The sequence below is a fragment of the Pholcus phalangioides genome, unplaced genomic scaffold (genome assembly GCF_987345545.1).
Source record: "Pholcus phalangioides strain wild (caught in Gottingen) unplaced genomic scaffold, Ppha-v1.0 ptg000008l_1, whole genome shotgun sequence".
Taxonomy (NCBI): Eukaryota; Metazoa; Arthropoda; class Arachnida; order Araneae; family Pholcidae; genus Pholcus; species Pholcus phalangioides.
In genome coordinates, this window is record NW_028301601.1 from 15088003 (window position 1) to 15111862 (window position 23860).

At 35.7% G+C, this 23860-nt stretch overlaps 1 protein-coding gene across 1 annotated transcript; it reads right to left on the minus strand.

Moving 5' to 3' along the window:
* Positions 1 to 1444: 1444 nt before the first annotated feature.
* cm (AP-3 complex subunit carmine) lies at positions 1445 to 22083 on the minus strand. The gene is made up of 12 exons (XM_089234259.1): positions 21909 to 22083; positions 19752 to 19936; positions 17181 to 17293; positions 16367 to 16488; positions 14603 to 14762; positions 12205 to 12318; positions 8764 to 8837; positions 7319 to 7424; positions 6556 to 6714; positions 4756 to 4806; positions 4571 to 4639; positions 1445 to 1622 (listed from the first exon to the last, which is right to left on the minus strand). The coding sequence occupies exons 1-12, from the start codon at positions 21941 to 21943 to the stop codon at positions 1557 to 1559; spliced, it is 1254 nt and encodes a 417-aa protein (XP_089090385.1). The 5' UTR covers positions 21944 to 22083; the 3' UTR covers positions 1445 to 1556.
* Between the last annotated feature and the right edge of the window lie 1777 nt (positions 22084 to 23860).

Consider the following 23860-nt stretch of genomic DNA (forward strand, 5'->3'; position numbering starts at 1 on the left):
CAAAAAGATTTACCTCATAAAAATTGAAAATTATCTAAGACATCGGTTGATTTTTGTAATTTTTTATTAGGGTGGATCATATTATTGAATAGATCCGTATAAGAAATTTAAAAAAAATTTACTTTTTGTATTACCCTTAATATTTTCAAGGAAATTGAACCTTCAGGAAAATCATTTTGCTGGAATTTTTTCATGTTTCACTTTAGTTTCAAAACTACTAGAATTTTCATTTCTTGGACATAACTTGACTGAATTTATGCCCCTCGTCCTTTTTCCTGTACCCTACCTGGCTCTTTCCCAATTTTCTCTGCTCCCTTCTTCGCCCCTTTTTTGAATTTCTCGCGTTCCGTCCACGCTTTCTGAATTTTCTCTCACCCTTGCCCCGCGTTTTTGAATTTCTTTTTCTGCCAGAAAATCGCGCCTAGTCTGCACTTTTCGATCCAATTTTTCTCCTACTGATAACTGCATACACACAGTGGCGTATTTACAAGGAGCTTAGTGGGCTGTAGCTCGGAGCGGGAAGTTCAGAGAGGCGGAAAATTTGAGGAATGACTGGCCAATAAAAGTAGTAGTACGGGAGAAGAGCGACAAAATTTGTGTAACCCTCGATAAATTCGCCTATGTCCAGATAGATAGGAGCTAGGTCAGTGAGTGACCAAAAGAGTGACCTAAAGTTTACAAACACGCAGGTGAGCAAAAGAGTGACTTACGGCCGTATTCACCAACACAGTTTAAACTACAATCACAGCATCGGCGGAGATAGCCTTGGAAGTCCGGGGAGGGGCACAATGGTGATGTCAATTCATATATACATTAGATCAGTCGACTCCACCTTTGACGCCGGGTATCTCCGCCTGTATGAATCGCAGATGGAAGGATTGAAGATCGAGACGGATTGGTAAAATTGAGGATTTTAACCAATCATTGTCGATCGCTAATCCTTTAACCTGCGATTGTAGTTTAAACTCTGTCGGTGAATATGGCCATTAGAGCATGAGCAAGCATGTGAATGACCAAAAGAATAACCTACAGCGTGTGCAGACTTGTGAATGATCAAAACAGTGACCTAGACTGTGCAAAAGCATGTGAATTACCCAGCAAGGAACCATATCAGTGCATAATCATAAGAGTGACCTAGTGCGTATGAAAGCATGTGAGTGACCAAAACAATATGCAAGCATGTGAATGATTAAAAGTGTGACTTAGAAATATAGGTATACTTGCAGGAGTGGAGGGAGGCTAAAAGTGACAAATTCGATGAAAGAGTAGTCAAGAAAATTAGACTAGAATGGGAGAAGGGCAGCAAAATTTGTGTAGCCTGTAGGCGGCAAAACCATAAATGCGCCTCTGCTTAAACACTAAAATATGATTCGATTTGAACATTGCATATTGCATTTCATTTTCATCAACACTCTTCAAAATTAAAGTAACACATAAACGCAAATCAAACAATCAATTACTTTATTTACATCAACGGAAACCAGCGCATACATTAGATTGATCACTTTAATACTCATAAAAAAGAAATGTCTGATTCATCTGTGGTACGACGGAAACTAGATACGGACCTGGAATTTGCCGGCTTTCGTCACGTATTTCACTCCTTTGAATGGCTTGTATTTCTGAAAATAAAATAAAAAAATAGATGGTAAGATTTACTAAATTTTGTAGTCATAAAAGCAGTGTCGTTTTAATGCTTGGCCCCACCCAGGCATGGCCTAGGGGGCCACAAGATAATGAATGGTTAAGATTTATGGGATTAAGCATGTGAATTGGTAGGCAGATATTTCTAGTTAGATAGGTAGCCTCCAAAAATTCAATTTGCCAATGGTGCACTTAAAACAGCCCTGCCATAAAGCATTTTGTATAATGCAATAAATTCTACATGAAGCTTCTTCTGAATGAATTATTACACAGTGATCCAGGAATTAAAGCATGTTTTAATGGGGGATGAAAAACACAAGGATTTGTAGACGGCTAAATCTTTAAAGAAAACTCTGGGTCATGATACAGGTATGGTGCCTAATTACCCACTCGGGCAGACATATATCTTAATATATTGTTATTTGTACATGAAGCAAAAATACTTACATTTGTCTGTAAAAAATCAGAAATTCTTATAGACAGACATACAAGGTAATAAGAAAAGTCCCTGGGCCATGTTTTGCTGGGAAACCATTGATCCTAGAGGCGTACTTCCAGCTAGATAAGTATCCAATTAACGTGGAGACATCAGATGCATTATTCATATTGCAGGGGGTTGTATAGTTATTAAAATACAAAAGCTAACTTTTTATAAACAAACAAACTATCCTCAAAAACCTAATTAGATAGTGGTTGCCCTGTCTCTTCTGAGGCCAAAAAATGAAAAAAAATAAAAAATCATGTTTCTCAGTGCAATATTCACTGAAATGTTTTAATTAAAAAATTGGGATAGAAGAGCATAAATAAGGGCAAGAAGCGTTGCCCATTAATTTTTGCTGTTCTTTCCAGATTTTTCTCCAATTTTTTAATTCAAATGCCACAGTGAATATTGCACTTACAAACCTGAAAATATTTTTAGCTGGCCTCAGAAAAGACCGGGCAACAACATCCTAATTAATTTTTTGAGGACAGGGTGTCTGTATAAAATACTAGTTTTTGTATTTTAATAACTATACTACTCCTTGCAATATGAATGATGTACACTGTTTCCAAAAGTCTGTTCCCCCTTTTTGGAGTTTTGACATTTTCTCGAATTTCTAGAAAATATTGGGCAAATCGTTCTGAAATTTTGGCCATATACAGTCAAACCTCGTTAGTGCGTCACCCAGTTAACACGCCACTCCGCTTACCGGGTCACTTTTTTGGAAGTCCCAATTGTCCTCAGACAGGAATTGGCACAGCTATGGCTTACTTCGTTTAATGAGTCACTCCACTTACGAAGTCATATTTTTGCTCTTCCAAGAGTGACTCATTAACGAGGTTTAACTGTATACCCAACATTGGTACTCAAAATTTCCAGTGACAATGTAATCACGAGTGCATTTGGGGGCAACCGACAAAAAATTAAATAAGAAAAAAAGGTTTTCTGATCAATCTTATATGATAAAAAACTACAAATTATTTGTAACTTTAGAAAAATATTGTATTAACTTCAAATAATACCTTGTGTGAATTTTCGTGAGAATAGCACACATATTCACGAAGATATAAATACTTTCTATAAAAATTCCAATTTTCATCGTATGTTTTTCACTTATAACTGGCAGCGTTTCAACCAATTTTTATGAAATTTACAGAAAAATTGGCCCTACTCATGAGACACCCTGTGTAGGAATTTAAGATGTGTCAATTTATTATTCAATGGGATGAGAGTATTTTTAGTAGATGATTTTTGATTGTGCATGCACAGAAAATATTGGTTTTAATTTTTCATAATTTGGTTCCCAGATGTATAGTGCAACTTATATAAAAGTTCCAGTTGAATGTCGTGAAATTACAGAACAATATAAGCGTAATCGTGAGCTGCAACTCCAGTAACCAGCTGAGAATATTTGGATGATAAGGAATTTTTTTCACAAATTGGTATTGGTAAATCCAAATGGATATCTGATCAAGAAACTTGAGACGTCAAAACTTGTAGTCTTTTACAAAATAACGCATATGTCTGTGCATAAACGAAATCAGATGAAAGTCTATTCCAAGCTCTGCCAGCTCGACATAAAAATGAATACTGTAATCGGTTCCTTCTCACTAATGGAATACGTATGCACAGCTGTCAACTTCTGGTGCGGGAGTTCATGAACTTCATGTTCAATGAAATTTTATGTGAGTTGCACTATATATCTGGCAACCAAATCATGAAAAAATAAAATAGATATTTTCTGCAAATGCACGATTAAAAATCATTTACTAAAAATACTCATCTCATTAAATAATAAATTGACACATTTTAAATTCCTACACAGTGTTTCACGTGTAGTGTCAATTTTTCTTTAAATTTCATAAAAATTGGTTGAAACTCTGCATGTTATAAGCAAAAAGCATGCAATGAAAATTGGAATCTTTTCATCTCATCGAACATTTATATCTTCATGAATATACGTGATATTCTCACGAAAGTGCACACAGGTATTGCATAAATTTGGTACAATATATTTTTAATGTTACAAATTATTAACTGTTTTTTCTGATTCAGGAATGATCAGAACCATCTATTTCTTATTTAATTTTTTGTTGGTCTCTTAAATGCACTCGTGACTAAATTTTGAATGGAAATTGTTAGTACAAACATAGAATTTATGTGAGTAATATCTCAGAACGATTTGCACAGTATTATTCTAGAAAATGTCCAAACTCTAAAAAAGACAGACTTTTTTGAACATAGTGTATCTGAGGTCTATATGCTACTCTGATATTTTTCTAATTGAAAGTATGCCTCTAGGATCAATAGCTCTGCAGTAAAATGTGGCCCACCTAGGGACTTCCCTTACTACCCTGTATATTGTCTGATAACTATTAAGTTTCAAAAATGAGCTGAACCAATATTTATCTAATGAACTAGAAATAATTAACCTGAAAATCTCACCTCCCCATACATATCCAGTCGATTGACTTTTAAGCCGGAAACAGCCAACTGGTTTATGGTGAACTTTACCTGACAAAGAAATAATATAACAATCAATTTTTGATGTAATGCTCGTAAATTTTATAAATAGAAGTTTCTTAGAAATTTAAAAGAGAAAAAAAACTTTTTTGCAAACTAACACCTACTGAAATCGTTGGTGAACATTCTGGAGCTGAACATCCACTCTGCAAATTAATCTGCAAAATACAAGATAAGGCTTTGTTCAATCATGAATATTTTGCACTGAAAAGTGAAATATTTGCATACTGTACATAAGGTGCCCCTGAATACATCGCCTAAACATCAGAGAGGTTGTAGCACACACATGAAACTCACCAGCATTTGTTTTAGAATGTGTGGTCAAAACTCTATGAAGAGCAGTGGTAGTCCTAGGATTTGCAAGATCTGAAGATAGTTTTCTTGAAAAAATTTTCCCAGATGCACGTTTTTAATAAACTCCTCACAAAAAAAATCTATGTCTGCATATTTCTATGAAAAATACAGTAAAAGTCTGTTACAACAAGTACAGCTTATAGCAAGAATCTTGCTATAACAAATAATTAGCAAGTGATTGTGAAATAGCTAATGTTAGTACTAACACCTACATGACTTAGTTACATTAGTACTATATCCCAATGATAAACATGTTGGGATAAATCGAGAAGCTATCCATACTTAGATTAAGACTACCATAAGTATTCTTTATGGGTATTGTATACTTTATCATGTGTATATATTGTTTATAATTTTTGTTAATGGCATTTTTAATTGGGTTGCTGTATTTTTGAAAAATATGGCATCCATATTTTTATGGGCATCTTTTTTTCAGCCACCTCGTTGGGCATTTTGTCTTTTGTGGTGTTTTATTTGTATTTATTTAAAGATACAAAACATATTCAGTTTTAGCGAGTTGTAAATTAGGAAGCATTCACAATAACATCAAAAAGAATTATCAAACATGATCATTTCGCCTATTCTATCTTCAAGAACTAAATATGTTGACTGTTATCATGGCACATGCTCTTCATCAAATTTTTTTTCACTCTGAGGTACTTCAAACAAAGAATGTGCGCAGAAAAGTCAAATTGTTTCAACTCCTGCTTTCATATTTTTGAGCTTTTCTACTAAACACATGGGATATGTGATGATTTTATTCAATTTGATTAATGATTCAATTTGATATCAATTTTATTCAATGATGATTTTAATCTCTTAAAGTGACTGAAAGATCACAGAACCAGAACTTACAGTTTGGAAATTGTTTCCAAATGACTGAAAAAATTGTAGTAAAAAACTTTCCGATTAGCTGGAGACTGTTGAGTCCATACAGCCATGGAAGTGAGCAGTGATATAATAATTGAAAATTTTAATTGTTCAATTGGTAGATTAAATTACTTTGATAATACAAAGTTCTATGCAAAAATATCTTAGGGAATTAGCTGCTATATGAAACCAAAAATTAATTTCATATCTAAAAAGTTCACTCATTAATAATAGAACAAAACAATCTAAAATTGAACTACATGTGGACAGAATGTTTTTATGGTTTGCAATAGGACTGCGTTCAATTCCTGATGGAGACAAGTTTACTTTTCTTTCCAAGTTCACCTTGGCTTAGTATCCAAAAAAATTGTCTTCTCTTCATCTATTGGGCCGAGAAACGTAACCTCACTATCGATCGAAATTTGTTTTAATGCAGATAAAATAGTGATTTTTTACAGTTTTACAACCTGACAGAGCAAAAAATGGGAATTTTCTTATGAGAAGTCTGTGATAACTGAAATTTTTCTCATGATTGTGAATTATCGTTATAACAGACTTTTATTGTATTAATAGGTTTAGTGTATACAACCATCTCCTCACCTTAGGACAAAATTTAGTGGCACCAGTATGCAGGAAAATTTACTTCTCAGTAATACACATCAACATTTTGGCACTAAACTTACAGTTCCTCTGACATTCGGCATCCTGCCTGATTCTATCCTTCCAACTTCCCAAACCATCAGCTTGCTAACAGGATCGAATGTGTACTTCCCTTGACTAGGTGTTAGAGTCATGTTGAGCACAGATTTTGGCATTGGAATTTCAATAACTACATTTTCTACCTAAAATGGAAAAACACATCACATATATAGTGAGAATCAAAATCTAAGAACATATATCAAAATATAGTACATAAAATAGTTTCAGTGATGCCACAATAATTAAATTCAACTGAATATATATGTACAATATGATGCATTTTTGTCTATCATGCACCAATAAAACTTCAGCAATAGTTTTTCAAGAATTAGTTTTGACTAGCGCTTGAAAAATCACGGGCACCAGGTGTATGTGTATATATATATATATATACAGTGACTAAAAAAATGACATTGGTGAAAAAATTTTCTTTGCATTTACTTATGGAATTGAAGTTTTCAGACACACAACAAAAAATTTTCTGAATTCACGTCAGCATGTTTGGAAAAGCGCTCTTAGGTCGGGTTCACACTGGGCCGATACAATAAGCTGTACAACCACAATATTGACACAAATCAGTTATAAACCCTGAAATTTATGTTTCTAACAGATCCTTGTCAATGCTGCTGTCATATCAGTCCAGTGAACCTCACCTAGGTCATGAGAAAAAAAACCTGTTTGGATCCTAAGAAATTTAGTGGACACACAAATTTTATTCTTATTTGTCGTTTATTCCTTCAATCTCACCGTCTTTCCCATAGTCTGCTTTGGTCCGATAGTGATATCCACTCTCCCACCTCCAACTTCTTTGAATGTAACATGATGACGAACGTAAATTGGGATAGCAACCATACTGCGAACATGCAAAACAAAAAAAAAGCACAGGTATATTTAACATGTAGGAAAAAATCATATCTATATTAAAAAAATATACACTATATAAGAAAATATGTAGGCCTATAACATTTATCTAAAAAAGCAGTTAACCTATTTTACAACTTATAATACAAATTCTTCAGTTGCAAGGGTGGAGAGAAAGATGTTATCACTGTACAAGCTATTCATATGTATCTATCTTTCTTTGATAGTTGGTGGTATCTCACAAAAAATATAATTCAAAACCTTATAAGTCATGAATGCACAAGCATTTTCTGACAGGGTCATATTTCCCTTCAGATTACTTTTGAAAATCCTATAAAGACTGAATAACTTCAAGGGCTGCACACAAATGACATAATTACTTCAAAGTCAGCAAAAAAAACAAAAACTAAATAACTTCCTTGAAGGTGTATAAAAGCTGAATTACTTTAGGGCAGTATAAATACTGCTCCTTGTAGTAAATAAACTGAATAACAAGGGCCAATTTAGTAGCATTTTCCACCACATCAATAATTTTAAAAATTGTATTGGATTCTTGAAATATTGAGTTCGCTTAGAGATATGATGCCCATAAAATTAAATATAAAATAATTATCCGGACCTACTTTCGAGTTGGATATGAATTCAATAACACTGATTTCAGCTCTTTTTATTTATATCCTCTCAAGCATGAAAATTAATGTTCCTGTACTGTCTTTTAATATTCAACTGCATAAATTCATATAGTTTAGGTTGTTTTAAAATTAATTATGGGCCCGTAAAGTATATAAAAGAAATTCCACGGCTTTAATTAAGCATTTTTGGAAGCAGAAACAGGCAGATGGGTAACTTGAAGTTCGGGGGGGGGGGGGGAAGAGAGAAATCAAAATACTTAGCACCCTTAAAAAGGGGGGGGAAATTCATTTCTACATTTTTTTACATCTAGATTTGTTTATTTCATGATTGACACAGGAAGTTGCCATATTGGTTAACTTGGGCACAGTTTGTATGTCCCTGAAAGGAAGAGCGAGGTATCACGTGATTCAAAAATCCTCATTGAAAAAAACCCGGGCACTGCCCGGGTATTATAGCTAGTCATTGATAAAATCAATTTAAGTTATACTTGTTTCAAATTACATTGTGGACTGCATAGAAATCTTAAATGTTGGCCTGGGAGGTAGAGTTCACGCACCCATGTTATAATGTTTGTGGTTGGATACTTATTGATAAAACATTTTTTTTTCACATAAAAAATGTTGATGAAAACAATTTTGAACAATAATTGCAAATGTTCAAGTATGACAGATTGAAAAATCAAAAAATTTTAAACTTACTTTTGAGACCCAATATGATAGGACATCAAACGGAAATTTCCATCAGGTGGAACAAACGATAAGACACGTTCAGACTGAAATTTAAAAAAAAAAAACTAAGGTTAAAAAAGCAATATTTACACTGAACAAGATGATTGAATGCAGTCATTTGGGTGCATGAAACTCTTCGGATGCCAGACATTTGGACCCAAGCCATTTGGATGCTGTCTCGTGACTCTGTCCAATCAACCAGGCCATTAGTTTTTTTTCATAATGTCTTATTTATTTAGTCTTTATTTTTTTATATTCTCATTTTATTTATTAAGGAAAAAAGAAATTGATGTCATAGTTTTGATGTGACATGGCTGCAAGTTTTGACATGAATACATTCTCTGAGCATACCTTTGTGTGGTAGGTACTAACATAATGAAGCTGGTATCATCGGATGTCATTGGAATAGCTAACAGACAATACCAAATGTATAGTTACAGCATAATCACATTAAGTTATAGTATAAAGTTGTAAGCACAGTAAGTACTCCATCGTTTTGCAATTACTGAAGTTCTCATGATATTGAGAATTTCGCATTGAAACGGTGGTGTCCAATCAACTGATGTCCGAATGGCACAGGTCCAATATCCAGCCTTCATACGTAATGTACCAATATTTACAGTAACACTCAAGTCTTTTGGCAACCATAAATGCATCTGCAAAATTTTAATTTGAAATCTATCCTATGAAACATACACACAGTCTCATTGCAAACTATTATGAACAACATTTATATGTATAAACTTTTTAAATTCAGAAAAAAAAAAATTACTTTTATTTTGGCTCAAAAGTCTTTTGACACATAGAAATAAGAATGCAAACAACTATTAAATAGTCAAATCAGTCATGCATTGGGCACCATAACAAAATAGAATAAGGCCGGGATTACACTAAAAATTTGATAAAAGTTATTTTAAAAAATTTTAAAAATGCAGCCAATAAAACTATAAACTGCATTTGAGCAAATGTAACTGGTACGATTATTGGTTGCATTTTTCAAGTTCTATAAAAGAACTTTCATCAAACTTTTACAGTGTAATCTCGGCCTAAGCCAACTTTTTGTTGGAAGCAGTTTAGATCATAAAACTCCTTGTCCTGCTATGGTATGGACTTGATGAGTTTGATATCATGGGCAAGAGTGGGTATTTTTCTTTTTTTTTTCACACAATTTAAAAACCCATCAAATTTAAATAATTTCTAGCTCTGACTCATAAAATTGAACTCAAATACTAAATGCTTGATGGCATTCAAGTTATGGATCTGACTTCACCACCCATGAAACTCTCATTTTGTTGCCTTTCCAGTAATTTCTAACAAAACTTGAGCAATTGGTCACTGTTGAGTTGGAATATCTGTAAGAGCAGCATGTGTCATGCCATAAAAGACGATATATATATATGGTTATGAAATACATTTTTATAACGAAAGCTGTCCCTTGTATTTTTTTCAGAAGGTAAAGAGTACCAACACCATTGGCAGGGAAAGTAAACAATTAAATAAAATTCCCACTTTTGCTTTCATGCTTAACAGTAAGAACCTGTAATACCTTACAACTACCTGTTGGAGCCTATAATACTCGATATGATGCATTATAAAATTACCTATTTATAGATTGGATTGTTTCTCTTGTCATTAGGAAGATTGGTAAAACTCTCCCTCCCTTTTTTGCTCTCTTAACTAAGTAATAACGATTTTGTGGTTTTTTTACCAGTACGAAGCAAATGTTGTTCCTGACATATGGTTGAAAAAATTATTAACTGTCTTGAAATACCAAAGTTATTTGCCACTTGAGCTTTACTTGACCTGTCACTAAAAGCCCTAATTACACTTTCCCGCAAAAAAAATCCACACAATAATTTTTCTGTTTTAAGAGTTTTCATTATATTTTTTGCATAATCCTAGTATAAATTCATATTAAATAAGAATTAATTACTTCCATATGTCATTAAACTACAGGGTGGTGCAAAATGAACATTATGGTTTAAATTCTTTATAACTTTATTTTCAAATAAATTGTTTACATTATTTTGTCAAAATACAGCATATGAATGGAGAATATTGTTAACTTAAATGTGAAAAAGTACGTCTCGCAGGTGTCTCCCATTTTCCGCTTCACAAAGTCGTGCTCTTTCTAACACATGTTACATGACTTTTTGCAAAATTTTAGGGGTTATGGCAGGGATTTCATTGCGAATATTGTTTCTCAGTTCAGGTATGGTCTGTGGCTTATTGACGTATACTCTTTCCTTCAAATAGCCCCAAAGAAAGAAGTCTGGAGCGGTCAAATCTGGCGAACGCAACGGCCAATTGAAATCGCTCCTACGCGAAATAATGTGTTTGCCGAAGATCTCCCGTAACAGAACCATTGTCCCCCTTGCAGTATGGGCCGTGGCACCATCTTGTTCAAACCACATTCGAGGGTGGTCAAAATTCTCTGAATAGACGTTAGTGATAGCCCAAGTTGTGCAGAACGTCTCCTGGTTGATGTTTCTGGACTTGTTCCCACACTCTCCCGTACACGTTTAATATTTTTGGCAGTGCGCACTGTACATGGTCTTCCGGCACCAGGGAAGTTCTTTACCGAACCTTGTTGCTGAAAATTTGCAACCAGGCGATTTATTGTTGGCACTGAGGGTCCAGCTTGCACATTAAAATATTGACGATATGCACACTGCGTCAGAATAACGTTTCCATTTGGAAAATAAAATTCAATGATTTTTGTTCGTTGTTCTATTGCGTACTGTTCCATTTCAAATTCCCCAAGCCTTCTTTACACAATTCTGAAGCAAAAGGAAAAAAAAATGCAATATTAAATTAAAAAGTTATAAAGCATTTAAACCATAACATTCATTTTGCACCACCCTGTATATTTGTAAAAACACTTTCGATTTGTCTAAAAACAAAAATTAGACAATAGAAGCTCACCAATCCAAACAAATTTAAGCTACAGGTGTCTATAAGTACCTTTTTCCTACTTTTCATATATCAAGGTCACGGCAGTTTCTGCAAATGAGTTCGTGCTACCAGCATTATTGCATTTGTCAAAAGACTTTTGAGCACTATTAAATGTTCAAAATGTTTTTTGTTCAAATATGTAAATTTTTTTTATATAATCATGAATGCATGCTTTCAACACATCATTAAAGACATTTAAATACTGTTATCAGGCCCATCATTTCAACTTTTTCCGGTCGGGGGGGGGGGGGGTAAAGAACATATATACTCAATATATGTATGTATATATATTTTACCTTATTTGTCCATTTCTATTGTATTGTTTAAAGCTGGGGGGGGGGGCTGAACCCTCCAAACGACAGACCTGACTGTTGCAAATCCTTCAAAGCTACCAAAACATGGACATATTTTCTTGATATGATTCAGAATAATAGTAGGTCAAAAATAGTTGTATACCTCCCAGCGCCTGAAGCGAACACATGGATGGAAACTGACGTCATCAAAAACTCTAGGATTTACAAATGACAAACTCAGATCAGGCATACCACTCAGCTTTATGCAACAGTCAATCTGAAAAGGTAATTATCACATTAAAGAAGGAAGAAAAAATGTTCTATGGGCGATATACATGTGTAATATCTTTTGTAAAAAAATATAGTAATAATAAATAATAGAACAGAGCAGTGCTACATTCTCTGGTGCCATATGCTCCAGAGATCTTGCTGATGATTACCATTTCCTCAAATCACAAGGAAATGATTTATTTGGGGAAGGGAAAGGCAAAAAAAAAAAAAAATTCAGGTTTCGGCAAAGGGAGTCAATTTGTCAAAAAATGAATTGCCCATTCATCAATGTTGCTAAATAATATATGTGTCAGTTTGGCAAACTTTCTTTCCCATCAGAATACATTTTTTTCCCCGGCCAAATTGCTGCATATAATAAAAACCCGCAGGAAAGTTAAATCCCATGAAATTTTTTCGTGGGGAGGGGGGGGGGAAGAGTTACACTAGATTTCTTGGAATATTTATTTATTTTTAACCATAACTTATGCCACTTCAGAAAACATATCGATGCATTCATTTCCCCCCCCCCCCCCGAATATATCCCACTAATAAAAAGATCTAATATTTTTAACATGCCACAAATGAATTTTAATAATGAAGGAGGTGGGTCAAATAAGTGATAGTGATCAAGAGACACCCAGGCAACACCAGGAGACATAAGCACATTGTCCCAGGGGAATCGGGTGTCTCTGGAAATTTATTGTAGCTTGAACAAAATATGTATACATGAGCAAGTGCATAGTATATTCATACACATTTTTCATTAAACAAGTGTCAAAAATTGATGACTGCAAAAATTATGAGGGCCAAATAAGCAGGAGAACCGCTGCTTTAGCGAACTGAATGGGGTCTATGAATTTAAAGAAAAACTACTTATATGAACCATATAGTTGAGCCTCTGACTATATTTCAAAGAAAAATCAGTTGTAATAAGAATGTGAATACCAGAATATAAATCACAATTTTTACATACAGATGTCTCTAGGTTTGTTACAATAAAAACTTAAAATTTAAAGCAAAAACTGAGCTGAGTTTATGCTGGTGTAATGGTTACATTTGATAATAAAAATTATACTTTCCATGGTACTTATTTCAAGGACCAACCCCCCCCCCCCAAAAAAAAAGAGTAGAATATCATAATAATAGCTCATTTGATCATTTTTGTTAGACTACAGTTACTTTTTGCACACTAACTAATTAGACCAAAGTAAATTAGAGGTTAATTAGACCACAATCAAGAATTCAAAGCTAATTCCAAACTACTACTCCCCTATGTCTTCTCACAGAGATCTATATATTTGTTAACCTCTCAGCTGTCAGAGTTTCATTACTTTTTTTCAGCGGTAATGATTATCAAATCTGTTATGGAATTCAGATGAAATTTATTTGCATCAAGTGATACCTTGGCTTAGAAATTTTTTGGCTAACAAGGATTTTTCGTGGTTTATTATAACAAAACAAATATTTTTGTTGATATATGGAGGCACATGTTAACCTAATAGAGCCAAGTTGTGAGCTGAAATTTCATGCCAATCATCATCAGAATTACTGTCACTCGAGCCTGATTAATTTATGTCTACTTTGGAATCACTTCAAAGATGTACCTCCACTTCTTTTTTTATAAAGTTTTTGAACCATTTCATGTAAAATGAAAGATAAGCTAAGAGAAAACACATTACGAAAAAAAAAAGCCTGGACTTGAATGTCTTCAGTGATTATAATAAGATCCTTGGCACCAAACTGAATGGTCTGTACATTCCAGGTGATTATCTCATCCATCTGCATATGTGACATCCAGATATGAGCTGACCACATCACATATTGGTGGGACATTTACAAACAGGGCTGGATTTATGTTTGATGGGGGTCCCTAGGCTATTTAAGGTAATTGGGGGGGGGGAGGAAGGGCTTCTCTCTCTCTCTCTCTCATCAAAACTTTCACATCGTCTTAAAGCAGTAATTGGCACCAGTTTGCCTTAGATGTTCAGCCTTTGGTCAGTTTTTATCTTTTTTAATATTGCGTCGTAGCATTTTATAACTTCATATTTTGGGCCATACCTGGAACGAATTGAATGAATTTTCATAGAAACCTATGAAAGATCACATTTTAGATAAATAATATGATTTCAAAATGTGAATAAATTAACAAAATTAAATATCTTGTTAGCCAAAGTATCACTGTACATGCAGTAACATAATGAGAGAAGAGGGTAATATTTGGTTAATATCAATAATTGTGAGAAAAAAATGTGGCACTTAAATTATGTCGAAATACAAAAAATTGTACTTACATATCCTTGGAGTTCAGCTGAAACTACTGATCCGCTCTTATCAATGATAGCATCTACTTCCTCGATAATATCAAAATAAGCTTCATTGTTGGTATATTTTACTCCAGTTCGCCTCCATGGAATGTTAGACAATTGACCGGTTGGCAGAGTGCTGCTAATACTGAAAGCAATATTATAATTTGAACTAAGTGCCTCAATATGAAATAACAGTAAATGTTCTTGCTTAGTTCTCCCATACTGTCATTTTATACACACAAGGTTTTTGATTTAGAAAATTTTAGTGTACATAGAAGGTATTTATAAATGACTGACAGTTTCATGATTTTTTTACAGATGCTTAATTAGAGATTCTGTGATTGAGTTTGTTATTAAAAGTCAAACATTCCTCTAAGTTTTATTTGGTTTGCACTTGTGGCCTCAAGAGGGCAAAGGTTTTCTTACAGAATAATCCCCACAAAAGCTTGTTACTAATGAAAATGGCCATTAAATCCAGTCACTCGCTAGATTCTCACCAGAGTGAGTGAACTCAACCCAATAAAACTGATGCTGGCTTCTGGCCTACAAATCAACAAGGTCAATCAAATCCATTCGCTCACCAACAAGGTGTTAAGCGAGATGACTCACTCTGATGGATATTTTATATTATACAGTAAGATATTCGTTTTGTTTCTTTGTTGTATCCTTGTATATAATATAAGTGTAATCTCTGATCACAGATGAGATAGCATGGGCCCCTTCCACAGACACAAAAAAAAGTTGCTTCTAAAATACACATTCATTAATGTACATTCATTCTTCTAACAAAACCCCGGAACTTTTCTCCAACTCCCAACTCTATCTCGTCAGTTATCACAACAGAATCTGTTAATCACGACAGTACCCAATTGTCCAGGGAAAATATGTTGTAAAAATTTTGCATGTTACACTTTTTTCCCACAAAAATAAAGTGTTCCGGACTCTGCCACAATGCTGGGCTGGAAGAGATCTCAGCAACTGGATAAGTCCAGTGGCAGAGTCTGCCGTTCATTCATTCCGTCACTCGCTAGAGTTTAAAAAAAATAAAATCAGCAATGCTATAACGAGATGCAGATTTATGGTTTTGCTGCCCTCTTCAAATTCTAGTCTGATTTTCTTGGCCACCTATTTCCCCAAATTTGCATCTCTATGCTACAGCACGCTCAATATGTTGTTAAACATGTTAAACATTAACTCATTAAACATGTCTCTGATTGTATCTGATTTTTGGTTATTTGAAGTGACTATATGTGATGAAATATATAGTATTTTTAGTTTTCTCTCTCAATTTAAATTTTTGCAATTTCTCAGTCATCTTAACGTAAAGATTTATGCTCATGAAAATTCTCTAACATAAAACGTTTTCACTTCTCTCAAGTTTTAGACATTCTACTATATATATCGCTGACCCAGTTCAAAAAGGCAACAACTCAGAAAATTTCATCATTCAATCATCACACTTCAGTCATAGTTAGAAAAATTGATGGCATATGGCTGCACTACTCATAACAAACATTACACAGAAACATACTTCATGTTAGGTTCACCACACATACACTCACATTCCAACATGTACTAAGTTCCGCAGAGGAATATGGACGAGGTGCATGTATGGTGGTTTAGTAGTAGTAGTGTGCGACTAAATTTTTTTTTTTTTTTCATTTTTTGTCAAATTTTGTGAGAATGACCTATATAGCTATCTGAAAGACAATTGAAGTCAAAGAAGAAATAAAAAAAGGAAACACTAACTTTGATCGTCCTGTAACAGTATTTGCTATCGTTCTGAGAATGTTTGGTGGCTTTATCATCTCTTTCAAAATATTTGATTCAGTTGCCAATGGAAATCCATTATCTAGCATTTCATCCAGAAGCTAAAACAATTATTCAAAATGTAAAGAAAAAAAAAATATAAGAACAAACAAAACAATAATTATAGTGATCCAAATAGGCTCTATCATAAAGCAGGACTGGAAGAAATGTAAGATAAGTTCGGTGGCGAATTATAGAGTTCTAGTGAATTTTATAATTTATAATTTTGACAATGCTATTGAAATACAATAATAGGTTATCAAGTGACAAGAAAACTTTAAAGATTATATAGTAAGCTAATGCGTAACCCCCCCCCCTCTTAACAGCCACCCCTGTTTTACGGGCACACACACACAAATAATAATGCTTTATTTTAAAGGCTTCAATGGGGGAACTCCTTATTTATGATCATGGACAGGACCATAACTAAAGAAACACAAGAACGGGGTCTTGTGTTAGGATGGGAGCTACGTTTACTATTTTTCTGTTCAAAATTACAGGTTGGGGAAAGCCAAAATGGGAGATTGAGTTTTCATTTCTAGTTGCAGCCCTGGTCATAGACATTACTTTAACAGACTAATGTATTTGTCCCTCTGCTGTAAAAGCCATTGGTTTTATAACAACATTTTTTGTTCCCTCTAAAATCTTCCCTCCTGATTGCTACCCAGGGCAATAACCTTCTTTCTTCCTCCCCCCCCCCAAATTCCAGCCATGACGATGACTAATGATATCACATTGATTAAAAATACTCAACCTCATACACAACAACGTAGTGTTCTTTGATAAGTGATTCGGTGCAGTCATTGAAATAATCTTCAAAAGTATCCACAACCCTGTGCAGGAATTCAATCACAAATAATGGCGAAACTGGAAGAAACAAACAAATTCAGTGTAGATGAGAAAACTACCTATATGAAAAACATCAAATCAGTCATTAATTATGCAGTAAAACAGGACTTGAAAAATCTGAAAAAAAACGTAGGCGCCATTAGAATTTCATGAACACCAATCACTTTTTTTTACCGACAAAATCAGTCCACAGTAGCATATTTTCAGACTTGTCTGTGACCCCCTTTCCATACTAGCAGACATGCTGAAATAATTTTTGATAATTTTGTGCAGTCCTCAGATTTGAATCAAGTTATCATACATGAAAAAAGTCAGGCACAAATGTCATTTTTTTAGTCACCATGAAAACCAGGAATTACTGATTTAAAGCCAATGTAATAGTCTTGAAATATACAGATCTTGGCGTAGCATCTCTTTCTCATGCCGATAGTATTTTTTACATTTCCAACCATCTTATTTCGGTTTACCTAGCACAGTGTTTCTCAAAGCATGTGTCACAGCTTCTACAGCAGCGCTTGACAAATCAAATAAAAAATTAGGTGGCAGCTAAATTTCTTGGGAGCCAAGCATATTTTTTCCAAGAAAAACGATAGAACGATTCAAAATAATGCTTTCCAGGACTTAGCTATCCCTTCCCATGTTAATTGAAATGTTTACAAAAATTTCAAACATTTTGCAATTTTGCATTGTACTCAGATTTAAGTTTAGCAATAACACTTGAAAAACTTTTGGCGCCAGTACAAGTTCTTTAGGTGCCATCGAGACCTGCCGCCTGGGATTTGTTCCTGCAGTAAGATACAGAAGGTTCTTATTTTAGCCACAACCTAACATCAACAGCATCATCGCTTTCTCCCACCACCAGTCTACTTTGAATTAAAAAAAAAAATACTTATTAATAAAGTAATTATTTCATGGCATTTTGTTCAAGACCAGAGGAATAATTTGTAAAAATGTGCCAGTTCGTAAATTGGAGGTTTGCAAAATCAAATGATAGCTGTATAAAGGCACAAAATGTACTTGTGTTCAGGAGGCAGCTTTTGGGTTGTGTGACTGCACAAGGTGCCTCTCTAGAAGGGGGAATAGCAAATCTTACTTGGAAGGGCAAAAAAAAGCTTTGTCGACAAAAAAAAAAACACTGGCAAGGGGCACCAAAAATAGGTCCAGCAAGGACAAAGATTTTTTCCTCGAGCCGTCCCTGCTTGTGTTTGTTAGAAGCTACCATCGGCACTCAGACACAAAACTGATTCCTTGAATAGAAAGATGATATGATCCTCAAAAAAGAAGTTTAGCACATCCACTACAATGATGCATTGGACAAGGAGCATAAAGCTATCAAGAATGTGTTGCTCACCACAATTCCCTGCAATGTTATCTCGCCGCGCACAACAATAACCACTCCCACATCTTATCTCTTTTAGAGTTTTTTTTTTCCTTTTTGGTTTTTTCTTTTCAAATAAAATTGCACGATGATGAATTGTAGAGATACAATGATTGGTAGAGATCCTCATGCCATTTTTACGCCAAATTATCCTGCACAATTTTCTCAATGTAAAAACACATATTATCATGCAACAAAATCATATCACAGGAAAACATGATGGATAGCTTTGTTGTTATGGCTTTATGCAGCTTGGTGTCCAAAATATTATTATAGCGGAGGAACCAAAGTTCTCTTATTCACATGGGCAGATTGAAGTACATTCTTGTTTCATTCAAAAAATTCTGGGGATCTCATGATGACTTCTTGTATGTGAGGGCTCTACAATTTATAGCAGCTTCTGAATGATAACATTCTGCATGTGCCCTCTCCCCCCCCCCTCTTTCAGCAGGGCTCATAGGCTAGGCTTTTGGTGGACCCCTGCATAGTTAATTTATAGTGCAAAAGAAACTCAAGAAGTGTCTAGGGTCCGTCCTACCAGCCCCAAGCTTGGGAGGGATAGTTCTATATTTATTTCACATCGCTTACAGAGAGACTCTTGCAGGAACTTCCTGTAAGAGCAATGTGTTTTCCCGCTGTCATCTTTTAAGATTTCTATTTTCATGAAAGTCAAAAGTCTTATCGATCTGAACTACCATGATAGCATTTTGGCTTTCATATAGATTGAGATAGATGGCTTTTTCTCGGCCAAATATATCAAGGAAACAGATATTTTCTGGGTATTATGCCGATGTGAACTCAGAAAAAACAGTCATCTGGGCTATGCTGGGATTCAAATCCAGGCCCTCTTGCAAACTGGGCAAGCATGCATGGTATTTCGGGCTGAGGAAAAAAGCTGTCTACCTCTCACTACTCTGGGGGGCTATTTGCTAAACTTAAGAGAGGCTACTAATGCCTCTACTTCAGCGAGTAATTTCTAATTTAAAAAAAAAGTGTGCTGGTGGTTGTTTCAATAACCGACCCCTACTGACCTTCAAAATAAAACTAGACAATTTAAACAAATTCATACATACATAATTATCCGTTATTCATTCTCACCTTCGGATGTTGTGACAGCTACAAAAAAAATATTGCATCTGAATATGCTGATCAAGTAATGATGCGGGGTTGCAATGACTGGCTCGATGTCATCGGGAGATCCAGCTTTCCTCTGAGCATCAAAGAAGTAATCGCAAACTGATCTGTGAATGACACTTTTCCAGTGCTTCTCCATGAACACATCGCTGATGGATAGAAATAAAATAAACATGATTAAATTCACAATTTTGTCCACAAAATACATAATTAATACATCGCATCCCTTTGGCGACAATTCCAATTTTGAACTTCGCCAGATATTCTGACAAAAATAGTGTCATCTTATAGAACTTTCCCATTCTTTCCAAATTTATGCTTAGTTTGTATGCAAGGATTTTCAAAACTTCATGAATTTAAGTTTTTTTCAGACAAAGCATTCCCCCCCCCCCATAATAGAACAGTTTTTCCCCCATAATCCACCACAACTTAAAAAAGGTTCGAGATAGGTTGGTAAGGTGTTTTATGTTCCACTTGAGCTCATATACCGCTCTTTTTTATTTGGCAGAAGAGGTCACGTTCACCATGCATAATTTATCATCAAGGGAAGGTCTAAAAAACATGCCCATGAGGTTTTCCAAAGATTTCCAGCTCCAGGATGTGTAGGCAGTGGCTCATTAAAAAATGGGGGAAGGGTGACCACATAGGCAGAGATAGACTTGAAAGGCTGTGGGGGGGGGGGACAATCATGATCATGCCAATTCATATATATTTATTTACAGTGGAGCAGTCGGCTTCGTCATTGATGCTAGGGTAAAACATTGGCCCTTCCCATAATTCCCCTCCCCCCATGTCTCCACCCAGAAATGGCCCGAGGCCTCAAACAATATGATCGTACATAGAAAACCTACTGAAAATTAGATCTGGTTAAAAAATTCAAGAGGAAGCATGTCAACTGATAAGCAGGCATTTCCAGCCTGGTCTGTCTTAAGAGCACCATGGGTCTCCAGACTAAATGATTTTTCTGAGGCCCTACCGAGAAAATTTAATGCATACTCCTTGAAAATTTCAACTATATCTCATTTTTGTGAGGCCCCCTCTTCTCTTGAGATGCCTGGATGAGCCCATGTGTTAAGACCGCACTGGGTGTGGGGCATGTAACTTAAAGCCGTGTTTTCCTAGAAGGTTTTCTGTGCAACGTGCATCGCCCAACATTCCGTCCACTCACCAATAAGAAATGCAGTATGACTGCTTTCTTACAGAGCGAAACAAGCTTACCACAGCACTTTACGTCGGCATGATTGGCCAACTGCTTCTGGAGGAGTCAAATGCATTGTGCGCCACTCAATTCACCAATCTTCTCTTTATTTTGCTGCGTTTCTTTTCCCTTGCCTTCAAATTGGAGCATGCAGACAACAGACTAGCTGATGCCAGAGCCATATACTATATAGCCGCCTTGAGCTGATGCACCACTCTAGGGAAACACAAACGCGTAGGGAGATTATGAAACACGTTTCTGCCAACGCGAAATAGTTCAATTCACTTCACACACCCACATGTGTGCGGCACAAAAAACCTCTCCCATGAAAACCCAGCTTTACAGATGGGCCCTGTGTAGGGGAGAGAACCCATGACCAACATAAAGCTGGGTTTTCCTTGGAGCAGGTCTTCTGTGCCGCGTGCAACGTGAATCGCCCAGTACGACACGCCATCCACATACCAATAAGAAAAGCAGTACGACTGTTCTCCTACAGAGCGCAATACGGCCCACGACAGCGATTTACGTCGGACGTGATTGGCTGACTGCTTCTGGAGGAGTCAAATGCGTCGAGCGCCGCGCGTTTTGCCGATGTTCTCTTCACTCTTATGTGTTTTCTTTCCTTCCCTTCAAACCGGAGCATGCAGACGACAGAGTAGCTGATGCCAAGGCCATATACTATGATATAGCCGCCCTGATCTGATGCGCCACGCTAGGAAAACACAAACGCGTAACGTGATTATGTAACACGTTTCTGCCGGCGCGAAATAGTCTAATTCGGTTCACGCGGCACAAAAAAAAACCTATACCTAGGAAAAAACGGCTTAAAATAAGATCGCGCAGTTTGTTTACATACTATGTGCTTTACCACACACTTGCTAGTGGGAACTCACAATGAAGATCTGTAAAACAAATATACGTACCCGGATTTGTTTATAATAAAAAGGCTGTGAATCATTTTAATTAGTTAATCGATTAATTTAACAATCGATGTTGGAAATTTTCGCATTTATGACAGCGGCGTTACAATGTTTATGTGAAATAGGACGCTTTAACACGTCCTCAGCTGATCGGTGGCCACAGTGGTCACGTTTGTTCAATGCTCAAAGTCTGATAATGTGTGTTCGTAGGGTATGAAAGCAATTGTGTTTCTCCCGCCTGATCTGCTTTTCTCTGTCTTTTTTTAATTTTTGTTGTTATCGAAACAAAGCTTTAGAAAATATGAGAAACAATATGTCTCTTTGAAAAATATTCTGGAGTTATTTTTTATATACAGAACGCATTTTTTCAAAAAAATGGGTATTTCAAATATAGGTGGCAGCACAAGGTGATGCAACACTAGCATACATGATGTTTCCATGACCATATGATGATCACTATTTGAATAAAAATACGGGACAAACATCCTATGTTAAGTTGATAATTTTAAATTTAGATGGCAGCACAAAATAATGCGAAATTCACAATTGGAGATGACCATATGAGTCGTATTTTAAGGGACTTTCTCTTATTTTTTGTCGTCTCGACTTTTTTTTGCAAGAAAGCAGGGGGTCTTGGAAGTATTTGGGACTTGTGGGTACGCGTCTTGATCTTTACGTGGGAAACTTTGATTTCTGAATTAATTTCGGGCTGCTGAGACCCAAGGCCGGAACTAGACAGGGCCACTGCCCCGGGCGGAAAATTTATGGGGGTGGCAGTTCTTTAGGTGGGAACAAAGAACACCATTATGAAATTATAGAATTTTAAAATTGGGGAAAGCAGTTAGCAAAATCATGTTTGCCCCAGGCGGCAAAAACCCCAGTTACGGCTCTGCTTAGACCCATGCCTTTAATTAGCCTGGGTGTTCAAGCATCCACAGCACCCCCAGTACCTGCGCCACTGCGACAGTCTCGTTTTATCCTAAGCGTAATATAATTTATCACAGCCGAAATCGCGGGTGTGAGGTAGAGATGCATTACCTCCGGCCCGGGGGCCAATTTTTTTGGCTGTGATGGGAAATTTAATTGCCTTCGAAAATTTCTTGGCTGCAATTTGCAGCTTTACTTGCCTTTGACAGTTTTTTTTACTTTGAAACTTTTTACAAGCTTTACTTGAAAGTTTCATGGCTGTGATTGGCGACTTTAATTGTCTTTGACAATTTTGTGGCTGTGATAGGCAGATTTATTGAATTTGAAAATTTCATGGCTGTGATTGGTGACTGTTCTTGCCTTTGACAATTTTTTGGCTGTGAATGGCAATTTTACTTGCCTTTGACAATTGTTTTTAGCTGTGATTGGCAACTTTACTTGCCTTTGAAAATTTCTTGGCTATTATTTGCAGCTTCACTTTATTTTGATGGTTTTTTACTTTTATAAGCAAATTTATTTTTCTTTGAAAATTTATTGGCTGCGATTGGTGACTTTACTTGCCTTTGACAATTTTTTGGCTGTAATTGGCAACTATATTTGCCTTCAACAATTTTTTGGCTGCAATTGGCAATTTTACTTGCATTTGACAATTTTTTGGCGATATTTGGTGATTATGGGTCGAGATTCCCCGTATTCTTTAAAGGAAATATGATCATCCTAGGTATTTATCGTGTTAGTGAATTTATAGTTTCCTACCGGAACACCTTTCTCGGGGCGGATGAACCCCTTGGCAGGCTGCATTTGGTCTACCGGCATTCATTCATTCATTCAAACCGAGCACAACTCCGGTCTATCGCCATAGGCAATTTACTACCGATTGAGTTGTGCCGGAAGTATGAGTGCCCCCCCCCCCAAATACCCCGGGCCACGAAAGCGACTGTATGCATTCAACTGCCTGACACCCTTATTTAATTAAATACTAATTCGTGACTTCCTCCTTCTTCGCCTCGTCCTCATTGGAAGTCGGA

What these genes read in the sequence shown, in the direction of transcription:
- cm (XM_089234259.1), bottom strand. Translation starts at nt 21,943, where the DNA reads ATGATTCACAGCCTTTTTATTATAAACAAATCCGG. An exon ending in TTCGCTTCAGGCGCTGGGAG is followed by an intron (nt 8,838 to 12,204) that starts GTATACAACTAT and finishes TTTAAATTTCAG; the next exon opens with TCTGAACGTGTCTTATCGTT. An exon ending in AGCAGACTATGGGAAAGACG is followed by an intron (nt 6,715 to 7,318) that starts GTGAGATTGAAG and finishes TTTCCATTTTAG; the next exon opens with GTAGAAAATGTAGTTATTGA.